This window comes from Drosophila teissieri, chromosome 2R, assembly GCF_016746235.2.
Source record: "Drosophila teissieri strain GT53w chromosome 2R, Prin_Dtei_1.1, whole genome shotgun sequence".
Lineage (NCBI taxonomy): Eukaryota > Metazoa > Arthropoda > Insecta > Diptera > Drosophilidae > Drosophila > Drosophila teissieri.
The window spans coordinates 9,730,892-9,756,309 of NC_053030.1; the positions used below are offsets into that span (position 1 = coordinate 9,730,892).

Below are 25,418 nucleotides of genomic sequence, written 5' to 3' on the forward strand. Positions count from 1 at the left end.
TGAAAGTACAGTTTCCAGACTATCTCACCACCTGTCCACACACATACGCTCACACACACACACGTTCTTGAACATGCACACACTCACGCGGGTTTTGGCCGTCTTCCTGCGCCGCTTACCAAATTGTCAATTCTTTATCAATACGCCCAGTTCAACCACTTAAACGAAATGCAAATCCAATTCCCAGTGCAGCGGAAAAGGCGGACAGGTGGTAAACTCAACGGATTACGCCATTTCACGCTGGTTTCCCAGAATGGTAGATTATTTGTGATGGCTTAGGGGGATTTCAAGAAAGTTGTGGTGTTTTCCAAATTTCAAGTTTCTTTGAAATGGTACCCTATACTTTAGTCATTCAATGAAGTTTTTTGGGTCAATTATTATGTTCACTAATATAAACATAAAATCTATGATTGTTTTTAATTTTAGAGGATTACTTTAAAGTTTTGAAACCAATGAGCAAAATGAGCATCTCTTTAAAGATTTCTTTATTTAAAGATTTCAATTAGTAAGGACTCCTTCAAGAAACTAAAATTTGTATAAGTCAAAGGTCAGCTGATGCCCTTAATCAAACATTGAAAAGTAAAATAAGAAAGCACATTAAAGTCGGTTTTCATCAAGAGGAAATAACCAGATGACAAATGGCTCCTTAAGGTCTAAAGAATTCAACCATAAATGTGTTTTACCTTTAGGAACCCCCCTGGAGAGATCAAACATATGCGAGTTATCAATAACAAGTATTTACTTTAATCGTAAAGGCAATAATAAACTTAACTACCAGCTGGGCTTAGAAGTTAAATGTCAGCGGATGCACGGCGAAGTAGCCCTTGCTCTTGGCAACTTGTTTGGAGAGTCGCACCAGGGTGTTGTCGTTGTTCACGAAATGACCGCCGTAGATCTCCTGGCACAGGGTGCGGACGCGATCCCTGCCCTCCGAGCAAATCGCTGTGGCCGTGAGCAGCTCATGATCCGCCAGCGGAAGTCCAATGCAGTAGGATCGGGAAGCCCTCGCCACACTGGCCCACATGGCATAGATAAGGGTGCCCACCTCCGCCAGGCGCTGCATTTCACTTTGCCGCTCCACCACCGCGTTTCCGTGCTTGGTGAACATCAGCTCCACAGCCATTTGGAGACGCGCCACTGACTGCTCAATGCACTGGGAAGCCGCCTCTAGGGAAGGATGCACGTGCTCCGAAAGCTGCATCTTGGTCTTGGGATTGTCGATGCTGTTGGTGTCCAGGAACTTGGCAAAAATGTGGCCAGGATGGAAGAGGGGATTTCTGGACTTTCGCACGCCCGTATTCATGGCTTGCTGAAAATGTCGAGTTATTAAGTCCCATTACAAATATCTAATGCACAAGCAACTTACCCCCGCATGCTGCAATCCGGTCAGGGCAATGAACATGCCCAAGGTGTCCAGGGATTCACCTTGCGTGCACAGCTGCGCTGCATCTCGTAGTCCCAGCTCCGTGGCCTCGCCGCCAAGCAGACTCTTGGGTCCCACGAGTCCGAGGTTCTGGGAGGCAATGGCGTACAGCTGTCGCAGGGTGTAGTACTTCGTTATGGCAGTCTCCAGAGTCACATCCTGGGCACGGAACTCATCCAGCAAGCCGGCGGTCAAGTAGAGCATGCTCTCCATCGCATAGACGGAGCACATTGCTCGCGACATGTGGATGCGGGGGAGCTCTAGGTCCCTATATTTGAATGAATAAGTTCTTAAATAAATTCAAACTAGCAAATGAATAGTAGTGTACTTACTGGAGTTGGACTCCACACTGAGTGGTGCCCACAGTGTACTGGGCCAATTCGTTTAGCAGTTTCTTGGCCAACGACACGCCCACCAGGCTGCCCCTCAAGCGGGAGGATCGCACCAGCTGCTCCGAGTACCGGTTGCCGTCGTGGGGTAAGCCCACCACCTGATCCGCTCCCAATTTAACGTGGTCGAAGTGCACACGCCTGATTTCCGCTTTCCGGGTACCGAATGTGGCGTGCTTTTCGCCCAGGCGCACTCCTTCCTGCTGGGAATCAACCAGGAAGATGGTTGTGCCACGGCCCAAAGCTCCCGGCACACTCGGCTGTTGGGTTTGGGCCAGGACCAGGAAAAGCTGCCGCTCGCCGGGTGTGCAGATTACAAAAGATTTTTCGCCATTGAGCTGCCACTTTCCGGTTTCTTGCACAAACTCTGCTTGGGTGCTGAAGTAGTCCTCCTCGGGTGGAGAGATCTCATATATAGCCTCGGTGCCAACCAGTTTGCCAGTGGCCAAGTCCTGGAGATACCTCTGCTGTTGCAGCGGAGTTCCCACCTCCTTCAGAAGATCCACGACCACGCGATGCGTTTGTAGGCCCAGGGTTACATTGATATCCGTTGAATCCGGCTCACTGGCCATCAGACTGGCACTCCAGCCAAAGCCTTTGCCCTCGAAATCTGTGGACACATTTAGTCCATAGAGTCCCAGCTGGCGCAGAGTCTCCGGGGAGGTCTCCTCCGTTTCCCGGGGCTCCCCGAAGTAGTTCTTCAGCGGCAGCAGGGAATTCTCCAGCTGGGCCATCTCATCCCGGGGTATCACCTCCGGATAGGCCAGCAGCTCCTTGTCCACGACCCCGATGAAGAAGTTCTTGGCCAGTGGCTCCCTGGTGGGCAGTTTTTGCTGCTGCTCCGGCGACTCCTCCACGGATTCCGATCTTCCTCCCTCTGTGGTCGCCGCATCCTGGTGCTGTGCGTCCAGGCTGCTGGAGGTGGCCTTGGTGCTCCTTCCCCGAGTCAGAAGTTTTCCATTCCGGCTGCATGTCAAGAGCCGCGAGGCGCCGGAAAACAAATTGGGCCGCATATTTACCAGAAAATTAGGTAAGCCCGATAGGTTCGCACAAATATATCGATAGCGGTGGCAAGTGGGACCAGCTGAAGGTGGACTAAAGTTCGCAGCGGTACTTTTGTAAATACCGTAAAGCGTTGCTCAGCTGATCGAAGTGCTATAAAAACTTGAAGGATGTAACGGTCATTTCGTCATTTTTAAAAAGTATATAAAATGCATTCAATTTAATTGAAAGTTAGGTCTTGAAACTATTTTCCACTGAATTCTACAAACTAAAAAGTCTCTCTTTCAGTTTAGAGATTTAAAATGAATTTAATTAAAGTGCTTTAAAAAGAAAAAAGACACAAATACAAGCTCTGTATTTGAATGAAACTTGAATTTACTTTTGCAGTCACTGATTGCCTTTCCCAAAAAAACACATTCCCTTATTGAATCATTGTATTGTATATTGGTGTTATTGTTACACATATAATTGCTATTGACAACGCACATTAAGCTCTCTACTTAAAACAAATTGAACAAAGTAAATTGTATGATTCTCAGTCGATGGCTTTAATGCATATCCCCATCGACCATTTCTTTATTGTTTCGCTTTTTTGTTTTTTTTTTTTTTTGTTTTTCGAGTTTATCTCATTTTTAAATGTAATTTTTCATTTGTTTTTCATACCACCTAGATTGAAAATTTGTTAATAGCTGTGTAGTACGTTGTTATACAATAGTTATAGTCAGGTATCAATTGGAAAATAAGAATTTGGTTAGAACTCAACACATATAGATCCGCATAGTAGTCATATTATTGAAGTACAGATGCGCTTGAAGTCGACGATTGCATGGCGTGCAAAAACTCCAAGCACTTATTGCGTATGGAAAACAAAATAGGGCAACTAATCCGTAGTTTGTAAACCGAAAAAAAGAAAAACGACAAAATGTAGTCGTCAATTGTATTTAACTAAAAACTCTATTAGAAATACCCCCTCGTGCAGCTCATATCGTATCACAGGCACGCTTAATAGACACTCTCAGAACGGAAATACGAAATTAAAATCGAAACTAGCGGGTTAATTCATTTGCAACTTGCACTCAACGAAATCTTCTGTATTCTTTAATTTCTGTGGTTAAAACACACTACACACTAACAACAACGATCGATATGAGCGCACATCTGATCTGATCTGAACTGATCTCCTATTCCCCCAAACTATTCCCTACTGCAAATCGCTGACCCCTTCGCAAATTGCCTTTAAAATTGCTGACGCTACACGACGATTATGGTACATAAATATATATTCAAATATATATTGTATGTGGTATCTGCTTGCATGCCCTCTATATACGTAGTTACCTCCCTTGCGATTTCACACTCACACATTGCATAGTTTTTAGTATTGCTAGTTGCTCCGCTTCACCCTCGTATTGTGGACCCCAAAAGATAGAGTTAAAGATAGAGATACAATTGCAGTTACAGATACAGATACGGATGCAGATAATTTTGCTTCGCTCGTCTGGCTGACTGACCGATTCGATTGCTTTCATATTCAACATTTTTACTTTCGCAATGTTTTCGCACACATTTTCCAGTTGTTCAAATTCATCAATTCAAACTCAAACTAAACGAACAAAACCTCGCACGAGGTGAAATACCAAAAATATTAAAGGAAACTAAGCTTAGGGATAAATTAAACGATAACTAGTAAAGCAATTGGTTGGTTGTCACACACACACAGGAGTTTGTTTCGCCACCTGCCCTCCGTATTTTCCTGGCTCTCCCGTTTCTGCTCCTTCCTTCTTCTCCTACAATTGGTATCTGGGCCACTGCCACAGGTCCCTTGCCTCCCGCTGCTGCCACTTGTTCTGGAGCTGCTTGCACAGGCGTTGTAGCAGCTCGAAGGTGCCGCCCAGGGCTTGCAGTAGCTACTAAATCCTGCCGGTGCTCTCCTGTCGCGCACTGTAGCGCGGCTCGGCGGGCATCATGGTGTCCGTGACCAGCTCATTGGGTGCCTCCAAAACGCCCTTCGCGTGTGCGGCCGCCGTATCGCAATCGGTGCGGCGTGAGATCAGCAGTCGGATGTCCGTATGCAGGCACAATCGTCCGGAGCGCGATGTCTGGAACCTATGGATGGCAAACGATGTGTTAGTTGATCTTTGTGATCGGAACTACTCTTTATCTCTTTATACCTGAGGTGTATGGAGTAGCGCAGCCGCTTCATTTGCTCGGCGCTGATGAAGTGTCCCAGCTTGCTGGTGGTGCTAGTGACTGTGGGACTCCGCGGCATTTTGTGCCCCTCATCCTGCTCCTGGCTGAGCTCCTCGGCCAGAATGCGCTGCCGGATGAAGGTGCGGTGCAGCGGGGGCATGTCCCGCATGTCGTAGGGTATCACAAACATCCGCACCACCGTGCCCATGGGATTCAGTAGCGTGGCCTGAACCGTGCCCGACCTTGGAACCGAATATCCCTTGCGCGGCAGACGAATCTCGCACTGCAAAAAAGAGATTTTCCACATTCCTTAATTCCATTTTTCTGAAAAACCTAACTAAATTGAAGGAAACAAGGCTTTTAATATTGACTATGTCTCTGGAACTTTTCTATGGCTACCGGGGCTGTATTTTGCTCAAGATATTTCTGATGACTCGAGTAAGTTTAATTTTGTGATTTGTTTTGTTCCCCGTAGTCTCCTCAGGATGCGCTTTTGTAAGAACTTACCAAATAAGGCGTGCTGAGCGTCTCGCCATGCAGTTCGTAGAAGTACGAGACGGCTGGGATGGTCAGCTGGGTGGGACAGAATCCGCCGGAGGCTCCCAGCTGCAGCTTAAAGCCCATCACCTCGATCTTGGGCATGAGCCTCCTCTGTAGCAGAGATTCCTCCAGGTTCCCCAGCAGAGGACGTCCTGCAAAATGGGCCGCCATTCTGGCGCGACATTTCAACGGGGATCCACCTGCTGGACTGCATAGGCCGGACTCGAGATCCTCATCAGACAACTGCTCATCGGATCCAAGGGAACTTCGATCGCTACGATCGCTCAAGTGGCGGGAGCGCCGCTTGTGGGCGGCCAACGCTTGTTTGGAGAATCTGGGCGACACGGACAGAGAAGCCGCATGTGGCAATGTGGGAGCAGAGAAGGATTTCTGCACTGGCGGCGTCACGCTGACATCCGGAGCTAGCAACTGCGAATGGGCATGACTCAAGGCAGCTGGATCAAAACTGAAGGCGGGACAGCCGATGGCGATGGGAGCCGAACTGCAGAAGATCGTTGTAAGGTTCACCTTGGGCAGAACCTTTCGCATTTGTGGCGATGTAATAGGTGGCGGAGTCTCACTCTCCAACAAATTAGAACCACAATTCAACCTGAGTTGAGCTGGCTTCGGTGAGGATTTGCCCAGCTGTTGCTGCTGCAGCGGCACCATCGCATCCGGTTGATGCTTTGCTGGCACTTGGCTCAGCGGCGTCTTGAACTGCACCACTATGTGGTCGGCTACTCCCGGCGGTGGAGTCTTGCAGCGCTCTACAGGATTCAGGGAGCAGCGTTCGATGTTGGGCGTCAACTTGGTGGAGAGAACCTGTAAGCATACCTTCTTTAGTTAAACAAAATCCTCGGATTTGTCGCAAGAACTCACCTGAACATCTTGTTGCTTCTCCGTCTCCTTATGCACTGTGGCAAAGCCATTGCTCGACTGCTTCCCATTGGTGGGTTGGTGCACCTTGCCATTTGCAAAGTTGTGCTGGGTCTTCTGGCGCTTGCACACTTGGCAGCCACTGGCGGCGGGCGTGGCCTTCAGAATATTGTTGTTCTGCCCACCATTGAGATCTGCGTTACGACAGGAGGTTCCTGGTGGAGCCTGATCCACAGCCCCTGGATGGGGCTTCCGATTTCGGTTCTTTGGCGTGCGTTGGATGGCCTGAAGTAAGAGCTCCGCGTTGTTGCGGGGTGTGCCCACAATGAGATCAGCGCTACTTAGGCTGCAAGTGGAGGTCTCCTCCATTTCGGATGCTGTGGTGTCGCTATCATCTCCATCATCTGACACTCCATTGGTCGTTATATTAGCCGATCCATTAGCTGCTCCGTTACATCCACCATTTGCTCCACCCGTACAGCTGAGACAGAGAAGAGTCTTTTCACTGCCACATTGCTGACAACTACTTAGAGAAGTCTGCGTGCCCGTGGAGATCATGGCGATCCGCCTTGGTTGCTGCAATGTCAAGGCCAGGGATTGGGTTTCTGAAGGCGTCTGCGACGGCGTCTGCGACTCCTCGCCCTCCTCCATCGGTTCCTCCGATTGTTGTCGACTACTTTCCCGCTCGGGGGTGGATTTTCTCTCCCTCTTCTTGTCCCTTCGCTGCATTCGCTTGCGATACTTCTGCAGCTGCCTCTCCCGATGGCTCAAACTCGAGTCCCCGTCGAGTTCGTCCAATACCTGTCCCATTCCTGGTTTTCCATTATCACAGTTGGAGCCGCCAGCCGTTGTCGTTGGGGTGAGTGCACTAGTCCTGGCTCCCAGGCCAGTCGGCGTGGCAGCATGAAGGCCACCGCCTCCAGTGGGCGTACTGGCCGGATCTCCTCCGCAGGACCTCAAGCTACGTGGAGCTGGACTAGGAGGCAGTGGCTCCACATGCGGCAGGCCACCATTAATCCTGGGCAAACTGCGCACGCTTACCGAGATGCTGTAGCTCTCCGAAACGTTGACGTTGGGAAAATTGTGCACATTGGCCTTGGCACTGAAGCCATCCTCCTGATGCGGCCCACTATTGGTGCTGCTATTGGTGGTGTGCTGCTTGATCCTGTAGAAGATGTTAAGACGTGGTCTCTTCTGGCCACCGCATGTTGTGTAGCTGGTCGCCAAGTCTCCGGCATTGTTGCCGCAGTTGGAGAAGATAACGCGGCCACTGTCGTACACCGATGGATCGCACTTGCGAAGCAGATCACACCAGGCCACTATCTGGGAGAAGTACAACTGACTCCGGATGGCGCTGCACAGCGAAGTCAACGTCATCGTAGGTGGCGGAACTCTTTAAAAGGAAGGAGATGATGTTAGGCATTTAAAGATAAATGTATTCCGCTGAGTCTTACTTCTCCTTGCCGCTTATGATCCACTGCTCCAGCAGGAGCTTGTGGCTCACGGGACCCAGGTAAACCTCGATGCAAACGGGCTCGCGTCTGGCCAGGATGGCCTCCATCTTCATGCAATACGCCCGCCAACGGTTGCACTGAAAAAGGATGTAAGATTTAAATAGGCACAAGAAAGAAAGGCATTAATTTGTTTGGACTTACGGTCATATTCACGTAGGACATATCACAGATGTGCTCCTCAGCCTCGGATGGCATCTCGCCCTTGGCCAGACCCATCTTCCTGAGGAACTGATCACAGTGCGGCCCGTGTTTGGGCCGCGATGCGGAGCTACTTGCTCCGCTGCTGGCAGTGGCAGTTGCCGTTGTTGTTGGTGTTGGTGTGTTGCTAATGCTTGCTGCTCCTCCTAATCCTCCCAATCCTCGGCCACCAGCTCCCCCCAAACTCGACCAGTGAAAGGCGAGATTCAGAGGTCTCGACTCAACTGGTGGCGGTGCCAAGGCAGGTCCACCTCGTAGGCAGGTGGTGGCCAGCGATTGCAACGAGTGGAGAATGTTGTCCGATGAATTGGAGCCCGGTGAACTGGCGGCACTGGAATTGTTGGTTCCACCACCGGCGCTGCTAACCAGACCCGTTGCACCAGCCCGATTGAGCATGACACGTCGTACAATTTCATAGTCGCCATGATCCTTGTTGAGATCATTGATGGCCAGGGAAACCAACTCCGGTTCAGCGCTCATCGTCTGGGCAGCCGGCGAAATCTGACGCAGCTGGCAGAGCTTCTGTGTCCAGCGCTGGTGGGTTAGGGAACTACTGCTGGGCGACCCGGCCGAACCACTTCCAAAGCCGGCTCTACTTTCCGATCCTCCCATGGAACCATAGGGATTCGTTGTGATGTTGATGGCCGCCCTGGAGGTGGAGGGTCGTGGCGACAGGCGTCCACCCCCAGATCCTGCTGCTGATCCTGCTCCGACTATTCCCACCGTCTGCTGCTGGTACTCGTCGTCCGCAATGGGTCTGCCCTCGAGGATCAGCGAGGCCAGGCCGAGCACAACGGAACTGTAGTTGTTCTGAGCTCCTGTTCCTGCCGACCCACTTCCAGAGACCCCCACCATTCCCAGGCCGGACAGCATTCCTCCAGCCGCCGCAGTAGCCGAGCCCAAGGAGGCAGACGCTCCATTCTGGCCCAAACCCGCTGGCGGCGGCGAGTTGGTGACGCTTGTCGGTATCATGGTCGGTCGGTTGCTCGGTTGGTTGCCCGTCCGCTGGATCTGATGCTATTTCCGGTTCCGAGTCCGATTCCGCTAGCTATTGCTGCTGCTGCTTCTTGCACAGGAAGTACACTGAAAAAGTAAACAGCACATGTTTCAAACGTCTGGTGACAGATGAACTAATGTAACAAAGACGTACAGTTCCACATAAGAAATGATTGCTCAACTTCAAACTATTTCTAGTTAAACATTAAATACCTACACTAAAATAAGTTTCATAGCTATGGAAAAAGTTGTTGGTATATACATATGTATATGTAAATAAAAAAGTGATAAACTTCACTGCCTTTTAGAGACTTTAAATTACGCAATTCGTAGCTTAAACTAGAATCGAACTAGGTTGGACTAAACTAGGTTGGATAAAACTAGGTTGGCAGACTCATGGTATTGTACCCTTGACTTCCTTTCGAAATCCGCAAGGCTGTTCTATAAATAAGCCCAGCAACAGATGCAGCTGGCAGACTCCAGCCCACCGCCACCCACTGCAAGTGGTGAAGGTCGAATGGCGAAAGCAGCACCCTCAACTTGAATCCAATCCCCAAGGTCCGTGGACTATGTGCTGGGCATTATGTATTCCTGACATGGTTTACTTTGGTTTATCCTTCCGGTGCGGAAGCGACAAAAGACCAGCACAATTCTCTTGGCCAATTGTTTAACTGCGACACACTGACACGGCCCCATTTTGGCCTGAAATCATCATGTGCACCGCACTAAACCCAACACTCACATGCACATGCACACTGGTGAGCGAGAAAAAACGAGCAGAGTTGGAAACCAGGTCGTTACTTAACCGGAGACCCAGTTAGGAGCAACATGTCAGCCGTTTGGCAATGCACAATGCATCAAACACCCCCAACACCCCCCTCTTTCAGCCCCACGAAACTCGCACGGCTCGACAGCTTGGCAACATGTTGCTAGCGTGTGACGTCATTGAGCCAGGCTTCGCAACAGCAGCGCACTGGTGTGGGTGTGTATCTGTGTGAGAATTTGAAGGTCGTTCTGTGGCACCTTCTACGGAGATGCTCTACAAGATGATTTGCTTAAAGGTGCTATTCTAAATTAATTATAAAAAGTGTCGTCTTTTAGTTGAAACTAAAGATATTAAATATGTTGTGTTTTATGTGTTATGAGAATCAAAATTAAAATGTAAATGGGAGAATTTTAATGCGGAAGATGAAGCAACTTTATAGAATGATTAAATTCCGCAGAAAATATTTGTATGCTGAATGTTGATAAATATTTATATATGTACATATATTATAATATTTATCCAGATAATTATTTTGGAGAGAGTAAAAACTCTGTTTGCTACACAAACTCATCTTTCCTTTCGCAATTCTATTTATGCGTTTCTTGTTGTTCATTATTTCTCTAAAACTTTGCTTGGCAACAGCAGAACCGCGAATCGCGAATCGAAATACAAAACCAACTTAAGAGCCAAACGTGCAAGTGGTGCACATGTATGGCGATTGTCGCGTGCAACATGTTGCCAGCTGAAAAGAGAGAGAGTGAGAGAGAGCGCGCTCTCTTGGGTAAACATGTTTGTCTTTACTTTTGCTTTTGTTTTTGCGTTTCTTCTTGACCTGCATACACAATACATAAGTAGCGCGCGAGACAGACACGGATACATAAGGCAAAAAAAAGAGAGCAAGAGAGCGCGAGCTTTTGCCTCTCTCTCTGTGTTTGTATTAGAAAACATCTGATTTTTGTATTGCTTTGCAATGTTTGCTGTGCGCGTGTGTGTGTTTGTGTGTGTGCTGAGTTTTGTTTATGGCACATTCGCGCTTATATAGATACATGTATACTATATAAAATACTCTTGGCCCACAATAGACGACCCATACAGACGCGAAAACCCGTATGGAAATGGGGACAGGCGAACGGTACGCCAGAGTTTAATAATATTTCGATTACATTATTGCCAAATTCATTTCAGTTCCCCTCCCTTTCAGCTGACCATTATCATTTACATCTCGCGGGCGGAAAACGGCGCAAAATTCGCTTGCCACCCGAAAATGGAAATTATACTCGATGACGCAGTTGGAAGAAAAACGCGCTACGATGTTCGAGGAAATGTCGGAAAATGACAAAAGTGGAAAATCACATGGGACACGTAGGAAAATATTTACAAATTATGCCAACAGATGTCATTGTTTACTAATATGACAAATTTGTATTATTTTTATAAACATAAATATTTGTTTAAATAATTCATAATATTTTCCTGAAATATGCCATGTAAAATAATTTAAACTTATATTTTAAATTTGTGTTTTCATTTCAGATAAGTAAAACGAAACTAATAATAGTGCAAATCGCTTTTTAAGTGTCTCGACTGTAAAAGCAAAATATTATAGTTGGCAAAACCTAATTGAGGCAATTTTCAGTAGATAGTAGCCTTGTAACTAATTGCTCTAGGAAATCTTTAATGCCTGCTTAAGTAATTGCACTTTGAGCAAAACACAGATGTAAAAGCAGCAGCAATCAAGTTGATCGAAAAAGGTTTGTCATATGCTATAGTCTTTCCACCTCCTCCCCCCTCCCTCCATTGGCACACTTGGTTGATAATTGTCACCACTTCTTCTTGGCAAAGCGATCGAGAGCAGGCCGAGAAGGGGGTGGTGAGGGGCGGAAAAGCTGGTGAGGCAGGGGGCGCATTGTTGGACTAATTTCATTTAGCTCGGCCAACGTCCTTGGCATGCTTTTTGATTTTGCAACGCGCGCTGCACTTGTGTTCGTACGTAGATTGTCTTGCTTGAATTATTTATTTATTGCACATTTTCGTTTCGTTTGATTTTTTCCCATTTATTGTTGCGTGTATTTCCTTTTTTTTTTGACGCACATAACAAAATTTGATTGCCAAGCGGAAAATGCAGGCGAGGCGAATGGCAGAAGGTAAACGAATGCGGGAACGGGAAATAACAAGCGCAACTTAACTTTTAATACCCTACTTTGGTCAAAATAAGAGTGAAAATGCATTAACCTGTGCCAGAAATATTACTCCTGTATTTAGATACATATGTACAAAATTATAATAAAGTTGTATGTAATTAATTACACTCCTAACAAAAATCTGTCCTATTTAAATGTAGATCGAGAGACAAACGAACTGAAAGATACACTATCTGAAGGGTATACAAATCGAACGGATAACAAATTTTGAAGGCGCGCCAAGCGGAGTGAAAGGCTGGTAACGAAAACCGCCGCCAGGGGCGCTGCACAACACAATAACCAGTTCAAAGCAGATAGGAAAACGAAAAGCGACCGCGAGTGGAAAATTGTTATGTTGCAACTTTTCAGAAAAACAAGTTCCGTTCGCCTTTCGTTTGTTTTTGAGGTTTCCATTTCGGCGTCCCCTTTTCGGCATTATGAAACAAAAAAGAAAAGTTAGCACGTGAGTGCAACGAAAGGCACAGACAAAGAAAACGACTTCTTTTTGTTGCTTTCAACAAAATCTCATATGATGTTGTTTCCCTTTAGTCATCCTGCCGAATGCGTCACCGTAAAAAGTTAATTATACTTGTTCATACTCGTTAGCTGCAGAAGTTCGTTAAGTTGGAAATGTGTCATCTAAAGCGGAAGTCACAATAAATTTCTTGAGATGCAATGGAGATAAGTCAGAAACATCTTGAAACCCATGTTTTTTAATACATGTTTCAAGGTTTTTTTTACTATTTTAATTCACTATTTTACTTTGAAAATCATTGAAATTAAAGTTAGTTTAAATAGTATTTTGGGTATTCCGTTAATTCGTTTTGAAAGTTAATGAATCAATGTAAATAGCTGTCTGAATACCATTAATATTTTATTCCATTGTAGCAGATTTGCCCTGTATGTCCGCACGTCTTATTCAATTTTCATTTCCCAGGAAGACTTCAAAACAATCGCTTTTCCAAACACTGATTGACCTCGCCGTCGACCTTACAAAAGCCCATTTTCTGTGAGTGTGTGCGTGTTTGAACACTCATGTGATGGTGACCCTCCCAATCATAAGCCTTCACAGCTGAGCGAGCTTTAGTTTTTTCTTTTTTTTTGTGTGTTTCTAGGGGGCCGCACCTTTGATGGGTTACATGTACCCACCCCATTTATCACCCATCCTCTATCTACCTCTATTTTTTCTCTCCTACGAACGGCACAAAGAACACTTTGTTGGGGGAAAAGGCTTATCAGCATGGTCATCCGATAGAGAGTTGCATCATATAGCGTTGAAACTTCAAAAAGTTGCTTAAACTTTTGTATTAAAACTTATTTGCTCAAAGGTTCCTTAAAATATGGTTTAAATCTAAGTTAAGTTTAGTTAACATTTTTACCCAGAAGGCTTTGATAAATAATTTTTTAACACTATCCTATACTTGTTATCATATCGAAAAAGAAGTCAAGGTTTTTTTTTATAAAATCCCCCTTCACTTACCTTTCAAAACTTTGTTAAAATTCCATTATTTTTTGCTTTTTTTGCTGAAACGAAAAGATAAATAGAAATGAGATTAGAAAAGGAAATACCATTGCAGTAAACTAAGTGTTAGCTGACCAAGAAATGTAACATTGAAAAAACCTAATTATTACAGAGAGTGAGGCACCCTGATTCTCTTACACAACAAATAAAGTTGAGGTATTTGCGCTCTCCCGCTCTCCACCCCTCTCTCTATTCGCGCTCTCTCCCCCACCCACATTGCCCTGCTGATGCTCACATGTGCGCAGTAAATAAAAATAAAAACACGGCCGCAAAATCAAAGTGGGCAAAAACAATGAGGCAAAAACAAAGCGAAAATGTAAACAAACGCAGTCCAGTTATGGTGCTCTTCTTCCTCCACGTGTGTGTGTAATGCGAGAGCACGTGAGCGCGTCTCGCTCGCACCCATGGGGAGTTGGGGCCGCCGCTGGAGTGGGCGAAAGAGAGGGAGAGGACTGGATGGAGAGGGAGACGGAGCCAGCCAGAACAGGACGAGCACGTTTTTATTTTTAGCCAAAATATTTCTTGCAAATCGAGAGCAAAAAATAAAAAGAACACACGCACTTATTCGCTCGAAAAGCAAATGACCGCAAGACGTGTTAATGCCTTCCTTTAACCCCCATCCGCACGATCTTCCCTCTCCCTCGCTCGCCACCTTGTTCACTTGATACTTTTCCAACTCCAATTCTTTTTCCTGCCTCTCTTTCTGACGCCCCCTAACCCACTGTTTGCCTTTCCCCCTTATTCATTTACATTTCAACTGCGCACGTATAAAATTACTATGACAAATGTATGCGTGTGTGTGTGTGTGAGGGTCCGAGTTCGTTACATTTCATTTATGTACTTTTTTTCCCCTTACTGAATTGATATAAATTGGTCGAGTGTACGTGTAAAAACCGCCGCAAAACTTTAACCAAAGTTCAATTTCTCAAGAAGAACAGCTGGTGCTATTTGTTTTTCTTTTATTTTGACCTGGCTATTTTCGTTTTTTTTCTTTTAGCTTATCTGCCAAAAACGAAAAAATAAACACTTTCACTTATATAAAAGGTTCACAGATAGTGAAAGTTTGTCCTGTTATCGTTCTGTTTAATTCTTTGTATTGCTTTTAAAGTGACCTTTATTTCTAAAGTGTTCACTCGATAAAGAAAAATAAATTCCTAACTTAAAATATATTAAATATTACATTTTAAAATTTAATTTATTAGCCCCAAAAGTTACTCATTATTACTAAACAGTATGTCATACATAATCATCATCTTTACCCCCTCCCTGTTCTTATAGATGTGATCTAACAACCCGGACACGTGGGTGGTCAAAGTATTGCGCATTTTATTCTTTGAGCTCGTGTAGCTTTCTGTTACATGATTTCATGATCTCTGACTGTAGCCATTTGCCTTTGTTTCCGCACAGCTGATTGAGGCAAACAGGTTACAAAGGGGAGCGACGAATAAAGAAGTTCGAAAGCAGAGTGGATACATAGTAAGTGCCCCATGCAAAGCAGCAACCAAAGTGTTGACACACAGCAAATGCAACGCCACAATTAGAAAATGTGTGTCAATTATATTAAAAAAAAACTCGAGTAGTTTTCCTGACTTTTTACAGCACACAAAAACCACATTTCAGAGAGTGGAGAGATAGAGATAGATAGGAGGGTGGAAAGAGAGGGAGAGGAAAGGAACGGGGGGGCCGTCAGAGAGCATGATTTGAATTGACTTTCCAGTAAATTATGTGTGCTGCTGTGTGTGCGCGTATGTGTGCCTGTGTGTGTGCATGGGTGTGTGTCAAATAACATCGAAGGGGGCGTCACATAGTCTCCCAAAGTGCTTCACCTACACAAGTGACCAGCCACAGGCCCCGCTCCCTAAGCTCAACTTTGCACCACGTTTTTAAGAAGCTTCTCTATGAAGACTGAAATTTAAATTAATGCATTGTTACGCAAGCAATCAAAAATGGGTTGAGGTTACTGTAAATCCAGTTAACAGCGATATGGTTCCACTTTTTTGTAGTTCAAGGCTTAAAGCTGAACTGGTTTTAGGTAATTTTAATCAGAATAATATATAATTTCTTTAAAACCACGAGCTAATTTTTGTTTTTTACTTTTCTTTAACCTTTATAATAAAAGCAAAGGTTACTCTGTAGATTATGGTATAATTGTCAATAATAATTTAATTGTCAAGGTCTTCAGAGCTCTAAATCGTGTACAACAGAATAGTTCCTTGTACAGACGCCCCACTGTCACTGTGAGCGATCTTCAATTATTGCCAACTGTGTGGGTGGCTGACGTGTAGTGGGTGATAGGGGTGGGGACGGGGACGGGCAAGGGGGTTGCGGAGCCTCGCCAATTGCGCTGCACAAGTGTTGGTGGCGTGTGCTCGGGCATTACGTCACCAACACATGCGCAGCTAACCAGCTGAGTGGCCACAAACACATAGAGATGGGCAAACAACTAACTTGGCAGGCAGCTAAAGCTAAAGCCATACAATTATTTTGGTTTTTGTGCACCAACCTTTTCTTTGTAGCTGTTCACAGCTTTTCGAAAACTTCCCAATTTAATTTCTGATTTTGTTTCGGGTGATTTTGCAAATTGGAATACACTCAACTAGTTGTTAAAAGTTCATGTTTTAGGTATTAACCGATGCGGATTTGAGTCGCCTTTGATTTTGTTGGATTAATTGGCTTCTAGTCCTGAGGCTGATAAAATGGCAGTGGCCACATATTTTTGGGCGTTCGCTTAGCTGCATTTGAATTCTCAACGCTCTTGAACAGCGCGTTATGTGTGTATTTCTTATACGTTCGTGTTTCGCAGGTAAACGCGTTTAATATTAGCCAAACAAACTTGTTTGCTTAGATTTTGTGGCCTTTATTTTGTCGTATTTCTTTTCGGAGCGTCTCTGCACTTCACTCAAACACGCGCGCACACTCGGAAAAAATATATTGCCTATTGGGTAGAATTATATTTCCTGCAGCTCTCGAGTTTTTTCCTCTTTACTCTTCTGTACTGCTGTATTTCTGAATTTCTGTATTTCTGTGTTTCTGAATTTCTGTACTCTACTCAATGGCTAGTGACGCGTGTGTTCGCTTCGACGTCTCGAAATGAAATGAATGGAAAAAATGAGCGGAGGAGCCAAGCGCTGCGAACCGTTCGCTGCTGCTGACGGCAACTTTCTAAAACAGCTGAGCAGCCAGCAGCGCTTTGTTTATGTATATACTATGTACGTGTATATACAGAGTGTGTGGCTAGATATTTGTAGATATGTATGTATGTGCACCCCTCGCGGTGGCGGGGATAACTACGTCGTACATTTGGCCAGTAGTTTTAGTGGGTTTATTTGTGCGGCAACATGTTGCTGGCCAGCCCAGTGGCAACATGTTGCTGTTGCGCAGGCCAAAAATGTACACAAAAATCATATGGAGCTCACCAACACCAAGGCGGAACTCGAAAAAAGTAAATAAGCCCATATGATAAGCCCAGTAAATAGGTAAGCCAGAGATCGACAACTGCAAATTACAGTGAACGGTCGTGTGTGCGAACCTAATCGCATAAGAATATTTCAAGTCGTTACATAAAGTGTTCTTCACATATGTATTTTAAAGCATAAATGAAAGAAAATAGAAAGATGGCTATGTTATCACAATGTTATTTGATTGTTATGAAATGGAATATGCCATGGCTCGCTTTGGTGAAACCCTTTTTGTATTTTAGTGGGGCAAGAGCAAATGTTGTTGCGATAGCGATTCAATAACAAAAGCCACTCACAAATACACGAAACACAGATACACGCACACACACACACACACATGCGCGGTGTTTAAACAAAAAGAGAAAAAGACAGAGATAGAGAACCCGTTTCCATATGTTCGAGATGCCATGTTGTCGAGTGTTGTTTTGCCTTATGTACGAAAATAGCGTTCGTTCGCCTGTATATATAGCGATATATATTTATGTATGTATATGTAGTATATATGCATGCACACAACAACTCGGGTACTTGTTGGCAGATTTCTTGAAGAAGCGGAACAGGCATGGAGCGCCAAAAAACAACAAAAACGCATGCGCTTTCAGTGTATATAGGTATGAGCGATTACACATACATACATACATATATCCGTACATAGCAGGCCCCAAAAATCGTCAGCGACCCAGACAACAGCAACAACATTCAGAACTTATGTTTGCCTGCTCTCCCTCTCTGTCTCTCCTTCTCTGCGTCTCCCTCTTTCTCCCTCGCTCCGCCTATCTTCGTCTTTCATTTCCTCCGTTCTGCTGCGATGCGAATCTTATCAGCGGAACAACCAGCACGCCCGTACATTCTGAATTCTGCTGCTCTTCTCAACATGCTGATATGTTTTTGCAGTTGATATGGTTCCGAAAGATTTTTGTTCTGTATGGAAAACTCCATAATAGGCAAAGGCCGAAAATCAAACAAATAATAGGTCTTTTAAATGATTTATGAGTTTATCAATAATCTAAACAGCGACTGCATAGTTAATTACTATTAGATGGATAACAGCCACTTTTATTTTAAGCTCTTTAAGTTTTTAACCAACCATCCTAGATTGATTTATGCCCGAAAGCGATTTCGTTGGCACACAACCGGCATATAAAGTTGGCTGGCAAGTCCAGAGTTTCTCTTAACCGTTGGCCACTGTAGGAGCAGCGGACACAATCGCTATGTCCACAGATAGTTGTCAGTCGTCCGTCTGCAGAAAAAGCGAAGAAGTGAACTCGAGTAACCCAACTTGCTGGAACCGAAGGATACTCAGATACTCAAACTCAAACTCGAACTCAAATACTCAGATACTGAGATACTCAGAGACACGGATACACGGCGACAACAAAGAAGCAGGCGGCAGGCTGCCAGACAAAGAAATGCCCAGACACCAATGCGAAAGCGAAGACCAGACGAAAAAGTCTGGGCTCTGGGATTCCCCTCACTTCCCTCTCCATCCCTCCCCACCACTCCACTCGCCGCCATCCTGGCCAAACAGGAAAACAAGAACTGCCGTTGACCCCCTTCATCCAGACAAAGAAAACACCCAAGTAACGCACTGTTACCGATGGCAGTAATGCATTTTCTTTTGGCGTTGACACAATTCAACAACATCTCTCAACACAACTTGTTTGTAAATACTTAGTTTTGAATGATCGTGACACTTTTTAAGTCTTGTATTTACTGAAACAAATGTTTCCCAACATCATCTGAATTCCTCTTTAAAATCTTTATCTGTTTCCTATTATACATATATTGCTTGACGGCACTCGACAATAATTAATGGAGAAACCTCGTGGACCGATTAGCAGCTCTACCTATCAATCGTTCTGGGTTTTTTTCTCATCTGCCAGCCAGACGACTCCCAATTTTCCCAACCCCTGATAACAAGTTCGAGACAAATATTTACTGTTTTCTTTCCCACCTTCCTCTATCTCGCGCAAGTGGAATTCAATTTTAGGAACTTCAGTTACAGGTAGTTATGTTTGTATGTACTCCCTCCTCCCTCCTTCCTTCTTATGGAAAGTCTTGCTTGAAACCCAAAATTTTCCACGCACGAAATATCGCCAGGGGGCGCTTTACATTAATGAGAAGATGAGATCACAAAAGCCCTTGGGCGTAAATGTTTCTTTTTTTTTTTGTGTTTTTTTGCAGACCCCTTATTTTGTTTTTTCTACACATTGGCTTCAAAGCTTGAAAAGTTCCACTGATTGACGGCTGGCTTTCTTCGCTTAATTTTAATTAAGATGGAATGCCAGAGACGTGCGAGTCTGCGAACGAGCATGTGTGGAATAGTTTAAGTTAATTGTTAATTTTTCCACTAATACTTTCAGCGAATTAAAATGTTTTCCAAGCTCGTTTCCTCGTCTCTCTCTTTCAAACGCTCTTTAAAAAGGGCTAACTCTATCCCTCTCTTCCGCTTTTTATGTGCGCAGTTGTTTTCAACACACAGATACAAACACACACTTAGATGCGTCGATCAGCTGTTTTGATAATAAAACGGTTAAAAACCTTATGAAAGCAGACAGCCCGCAAAAGAGGAAAACAAAACTAGTCTAACAAAATTACAGTATACGCTGCTGTAAACGAACGAAGTTTGATGATAATCTTTATATAAAACATAAAAAGTTGAATTACCTGGTAATTTCTGTTATTTTCTTTGCTACATTTAATTGTATCTTTCGAATGTTATAGAACTGAGGCACTTTTCCCTGTTGATTCTTAAAGAATCTCAAAGTTTTTGTTCACCTTCGCAAATTATTACATTAGCGAGACATCACTGTACACCGCGTTGCTTATACTTTGTTTCAATCTTTAAGACAGTCCACATGTGTTGATTTGTTTACCATAGCTTATATATTATATAGGGCGTTTTGCCGCCCCAGCAATTGTAAAATTGCAAAGAACGCAGTTGAAAAGTTTCGAGTTTTTAAACCCTTGGAAAAACCTTGGATTGATTGCGAGCAAATATAGACTCAAGGCAGACGAGGCACTCACATAAGAACGGCTGAGGGCAGCTCATGTAACGCGTGTGCAGTGTACAGTGGATCCTGCTTAAGAATAACGTGTGTTTGGAAGACTTGTATACTAATCAAATTAATTCTTTACTCCTGGAAGGACTTCAGTTTTGAAACTAAATATAACTAAATCTTTTAAATTGTTTAGTAGTTTTCCGTTTCGATGTTTTTCTGCAAATAATTTTCGAGCTATGCAAATGCAATCGAATTTGCGTTTTCCAGCTGTTCTTGTTATTTGGCCCACACGTGACTGTGATTGACTCGTCAGGTGAGCGACGAGGGGAGAAAAGTGGGGGGCAGGTGTGGGGAAAGGGGACAACTGGCGAACGAGGTGCCACTGTAATGAGCTTTCCACGGAAAAGCGGAAAGTTTAAGGTTGAGAGCGCAGACAGCTGCGACATCAAAGCCAAGTGTGGCGGCCATTTGGGGAGGTGATTGTGGGAGTGATTGGAAAAACGGGGTGACGGAGCCCCCAACAATACATAGACGGCCAATGACCCAGCGTTTTGGTTATCTGGCTCAGTTGACAGCCAGACATTTGAATGGTGGGGTCCTTGAATAATTGAAGACTATCTCATTAAGTTAGTAATGGTAAATTGCCTTGTCGAGATAAGAATACATACATACATATATCTACATAACACCCACTTACTAAACAAATAATCTTTATTTCACCATATTACTAACTTAAAGTATTCAACAAATGGGAACAAGCATCGTCTTTTTATGATTTATCATTGAAAAATATTTTATACATGACGCAAGTAGTTATAGCATTTATACTTGCCTAAAGGGAATATACATAATTCTTAATAAAAATGGAAACTACCCAAGACCCCGATGCTCCACCAACTTTGCCACCAATCCCAAAATCATGTGATGACTACATGATGTTTATTTCTGTAAAAGCAAAAAGAAGCAAAACGACAACAAAAAATCTAAACAAAAAGCTTTTGTTGGCAACTTAGAGAACTCATATGGAACATGATTTCGATTTGTTTTCATATTTTTTGTTTGCTTTGATTGAAGCGATAAAGTGGCGAATTGAAAGAAATGCAAATTCCATCAAAGCCATAGCACGAATACCAATCAAAACAATGATTTGTTGTTGGACCCTCCAGACCCTCTACCCCTCCCCCACCGCCAACTGTAGCAACCCTCGGATGAACGAGTTATTCTAAACACAAAGTAAATCAACAAATTCGGAAGAGGGAGGTGCTTTTCCAGACGAGACGTACACATATCCCCAAATACCCTCCCCCGGAAAAACCTCGATTTCTACCTCCCAAACCAATCAGCTGTTGAAAATTTTGGTGGGTTCGTTGGCTTAACGTCTCTCTCTGTTGTTTTCCCGCGAGAGAGAGAGAGAGGGAAAGACGAGTGCCCCCAAAAAATGTTGTTACTTTTAATTTTTCCTGTTTTTTTGCTGGCTGGCACACGTTGTTTTTGCTATTCTTGTTGTTGTTCCAAAGTCATTCAACCCAACAAACAAAATAACGTAAAATAAAACGCAAAAGCGGGGAAGGAGCGGTAGCAGCAACAAAAACAACGGAACGGGAACGGAACAAGTCAACGGCTGAAAAGTTGGGGTCACTGAGCGTTAGCCACTCTCTCTCTCTCCCTCTCTGCCGCTCTCCGTCGCTCTCCTTCGCACTTCCTCCCACTCTCATCCCGCCCCCTCATCGAGATTCTCTGCGAGCGAATTTCGAGAACACCTATAATGCGTAGTAGAGAGTCCGGCAAAGAAATCACGCAGATAGCAGCGTTCTAAGATCCAGGAACAGGTTCCATAAGTCTCAAACAAAGGTTTTCTCAGCAAGTCGATTTCTGTTTTATGAATTCCCGAGTTTATCCTTGAGATACTTATGGGTTCTTGAACCCCTGCTCATAAACGTTAGCTCAAATACAAATGATTTCATATATAATATCATTACATGAATAATTGTTTTATTTTTTATTTAAACCATAATTGTGTTAAATGATAAGGTGCGATTGTGGTGCACTGTACATATGGCCCCCCAATAAACAGAACCAGGATATGTTCATTGAAACTCATTTAAGAAGCGGGCAATCCAACAAAGGGCAGTTAAGTGAGGCAACGTTCTGGCGTTATCAGCCCAAGACCTAATGTGATATACGACCCTGAATCGTAATGCAATAACCCCAGGGAACTGGGAACTGAGATAGACCTTATCAGGGGTTCCAGTTTCGAATTTCGGAACGGGTTATCTCATAACCATACACCATAAATATACACGTTTAACTACTCATAAATGGAACATCGAATGGACTTACCAAACAGTAAGGCAAACAACGAATTTGGGTTTCGGTGACTGCGAGATAAGCCTGCGGTTTTTCTACGGTTTACTTCTCCTTATCGGCGAAAGTTCATACCGAGAATTGCGCGGCGGCGGAGTGCAGGGTATACTACAACACCACACTTATGGCTTCCATTAACAGCGTGGAAAACCATAAAAACGACCAGACACGCAGGGGTTTTACTGTGTCCTTCCCTTGGGTGAATGAGTCTATTTGCTGACATATTTAATGGGAAAAGGCCCGACCTTCTTCGACTGAGAATGGTGAAATAGAGGCTCGTAATCAGGGATAAAAATAATATGGTTTCATAATTCAGATCAATTCATCCCGTGATTCATTCGACAATATCCATATGCGGGTGTTAATCAAATCTTTGCTATTCAAATGTTATTCAAGTGAGTAATTTATTCACTTTCAATGTTATTTAATTATGTGGATAACGAATACAAAATGGTTATGGTAAAAATATCTTAAAAAAAGAGATACAATTTGGAATTATATTGTATGTACATATGTATATACTAATGTACTAAGAATGCATCTTCGAATATGTGTGCTTTTGTTTTCTAATGAGATTAATATTGAAATATAATTGCCTAAAATAATGTATTAACTTTAATGTTATTAGACTGACAGGTACCCATTCCCAACCTTCTTTCGCGTAGCCTTTGATTCGCACGATTAAAATGGCCGCCAACGAATGGGGGGAAATGACAGGGCGCCGACAACCGTTAGTCCGCTTAGAGAGCAACATCTTTAACCTGTCTGCCAAGATTTTGCGGATGCAATGCGCACTTGGCAGCAAAATCGCAGCAGCTAATTGCTTATGTAAGCAGTCCGCCTTTGGCAATCATTTAAATAAATCAATGCAAATATTAAATCAATATGGATGTGGAGGAAAACTCAAACTGTCAACCCTGTTTAATGTGATTTCCTTTGTTGTCGGTTTCTTCTGCGCAAAAAAGGAATAGGAAACAAAGCAAAGCGAAACGCAACGAATTCAAGGATACAGCAAAGTCGGCGCTAACCGTTTCTTTGTTTGCGCTCTCTTTCTCATTCGCTCCCACACAGACACACACACACACACACATGACACAGCTGATTAAGAGAAGGTAAGGGTGGGGGAAAGTAGGGGAAGTAAAAGACAGCAAATAAGTATTGAACCAGAGGCAGTGAAATGTGAATTGAAATCACTTACTTTGGCCATAAAGTTAATCAACAAAGTATACACACATGGAGACACTCAAATACACTAAGAACAAATATGGGAAAGGTCAAAGTAACCCCATATATTTGATAAACGTAATAACAACCTGAAGCGAAAGCTTCAAAAAGGTTGTTTTAATGGGTTGCTGCCAAACATCATATCTAATGCGTTTTTGGTTTATTTATGCCAACCATTCTTATTGTAGGTAAGTCTTTATTTTTCTGTTTTGTGTAAGTTTTGTTGTTGCCTGCTTTGTTTTCAGTTAAAAGCTTCGTTTTACAAGCAATCTTCGCAGCTTAAGAATTCATATAAATTATAATATGTAGATGTACATGACAATTTGCGAACTTTATTTTAAACCCCAAGTGCGGAGAAGTCAGAAGAGAAGAATGCAATAAAATGGCCGACATACCTTCTTTCGCTTTGCAGCAGAAGATCCGTGGAAAGGCACAATTTTCGCGCAGTGCAGCCTGCTTTTGTGGCTTTGCTAATTTGTTGCCTCAATTAGATTTTTTGACATTATAGCAGTTTTTATTAATTGCTTCTAGCTGCAAATAATATTGATTTCACTTGCTCGGAGCACACACTCACACACAAAAACACACTTGCAAGCAATCAGCGTTCACACACACGCACTCAGCTGTGTTGCTGCGCTTCTTCTTTTTCCTGGACTTTCCGTCTATATCATTGATTTATTTTCGATTTTTGCAAGCCTGCATTTCGTGGCACTTGATTTACTTATATATTTTTTATATAACCCACGGATTGCCAGCTTTCATTGGCTTTTCACACTCGTATTTGCCATTTATGAACTCTTCTTTGACGGGTAAAACGGTTCTTTTTCGCTATTTTTGACTGCACCCACGTACCGCTCTCTTCGCTTCGCTCTCCTCTCTCTACACACCGCTCTTTATCCTTATTGCTCTTTCTATTTAGCGAAATTGATCGTTCTCAACTTATGCGCCATTGCAGCTCCACAGGCGAAAAAATCGGTGGAAATGCCAACACAGGTGCACGGAGAGTGCCGATAGGCTGGAAAATCCGGAAAACTCACGCCTACACTTTCATTGCCAGCATCGCGTTGCCTTTTCGCTGTCGAGATTCGCATAATTTCCACTTTTCGGTCGCGCTCAACACTACCTAAATTATTGTTTATTTTTTTCCCAACAAAACAACTGTGAGGTGAGACTGTGAGACCAGACCAGCTGTGGGCGGGTCAGTGTGACCCTATCGCGGTGTGGTGAAAATCCCAGTGCGCTGCGCTGTTAAGGCTCTATGACACGAAAGCATGTTGAAAATAAACTTTTTCAAAATTAATTTATTCCTTAGATCTAATTGAATATTTACAAATTAGCAATATATATAATATAAAACTAGCTCGGATGACCAAAGAATATAATAGTCTTATTGTTTGTGAATACTTTGCAATATACTTTGTAATACTAATTTTAGTGTTTGTTAAAAATATTACTTACCTGAAATTAAAATCCAAATATTTTGTACTGCGTTTAAGTTATATGGTTAGCCAACGAAATCTTACTGTTAAATAAAACACAGTGTCCTTTCTTGATATTTAAAATATTATTTATGTTAAACGTTTCTCAGTTTAAAATGTCATATTTTTGTGTTTTGCAATATTAATTCTTGTTAATTTCATTTCTTTTATTACTTTTTGTTTGCAAAACTACACACGTACATATGATGTAAATATATTAGTCTGCATTGTAAAGCCTTTACATAATACATATATATATATAGAGGTGTATATAATATTTAATTCTCCTTTTAGAT

At 43.5% G+C, this 25,418-nt stretch overlaps 2 protein-coding genes and 1 long non-coding RNA gene across 4 annotated transcripts; 1 reads left to right on the plus strand and 2 right to left on the minus strand.

Annotated features, from left to right (window-relative positions):
- Positions 1 to 721: 721 nt before the first annotated feature.
- Positions 722 to 2,889, minus strand: LOC122613427 (complex I assembly factor ACAD9, mitochondrial). The gene is made up of 3 exons (XM_043787606.1): positions 1,756 to 2,889; positions 1,367 to 1,691; positions 722 to 1,309 (listed from the first exon to the last, which is right to left on the minus strand). The coding sequence occupies exons 1-3, from the start codon at positions 2,823 to 2,825 to the stop codon at positions 785 to 787; spliced, it is 1,920 nt and encodes a 639-aa protein (XP_043643541.1). The 5' UTR covers positions 2,826 to 2,889; the 3' UTR covers positions 722 to 784.
- Positions 2,890 to 3,235: 346 nt separating this feature from the next.
- On the minus strand, positions 3,236 to 24,606 carry LOC122612787. 2 transcript variants are annotated; one of them, XM_043786616.1, is made up of 8 exons: positions 24,040 to 24,606; positions 13,555 to 13,598; positions 8,076 to 9,215; positions 7,875 to 8,011; positions 6,424 to 7,813; positions 5,512 to 6,366; positions 4,986 to 5,287; positions 3,236 to 4,920 (listed from the first exon to the last, which is right to left on the minus strand). In XM_043786616.1, the coding sequence occupies exons 3-8, from the start codon at positions 9,102 to 9,104 to the stop codon at positions 4,725 to 4,727; spliced, it is 3,909 nt and encodes a 1,302-aa protein (XP_043642551.1). In that variant the 5' UTR covers positions 9,105 to 9,215; positions 13,555 to 13,598; positions 24,040 to 24,606; the 3' UTR covers positions 3,236 to 4,724. The 2 variants fall into 2 exon arrangements, with proteins under 2 accessions (XP_043642551.1, XP_043642552.1); XM_043786617.1 differs by lacking the exon at positions 24,040 to 24,606 and adding an exon at positions 16,100 to 16,735.
- On the plus strand, positions 23,579 to 25,125 carry LOC122612788. Its single transcript, XR_006325646.1, has 2 exons — positions 23,579 to 23,832; positions 24,600 to 25,125. It is a non-coding gene; the product is annotated as an uncharacterized LOC122612788 (long non-coding RNA).
- Positions 25,126 to 25,418: the final 293 nt, after the last annotated feature.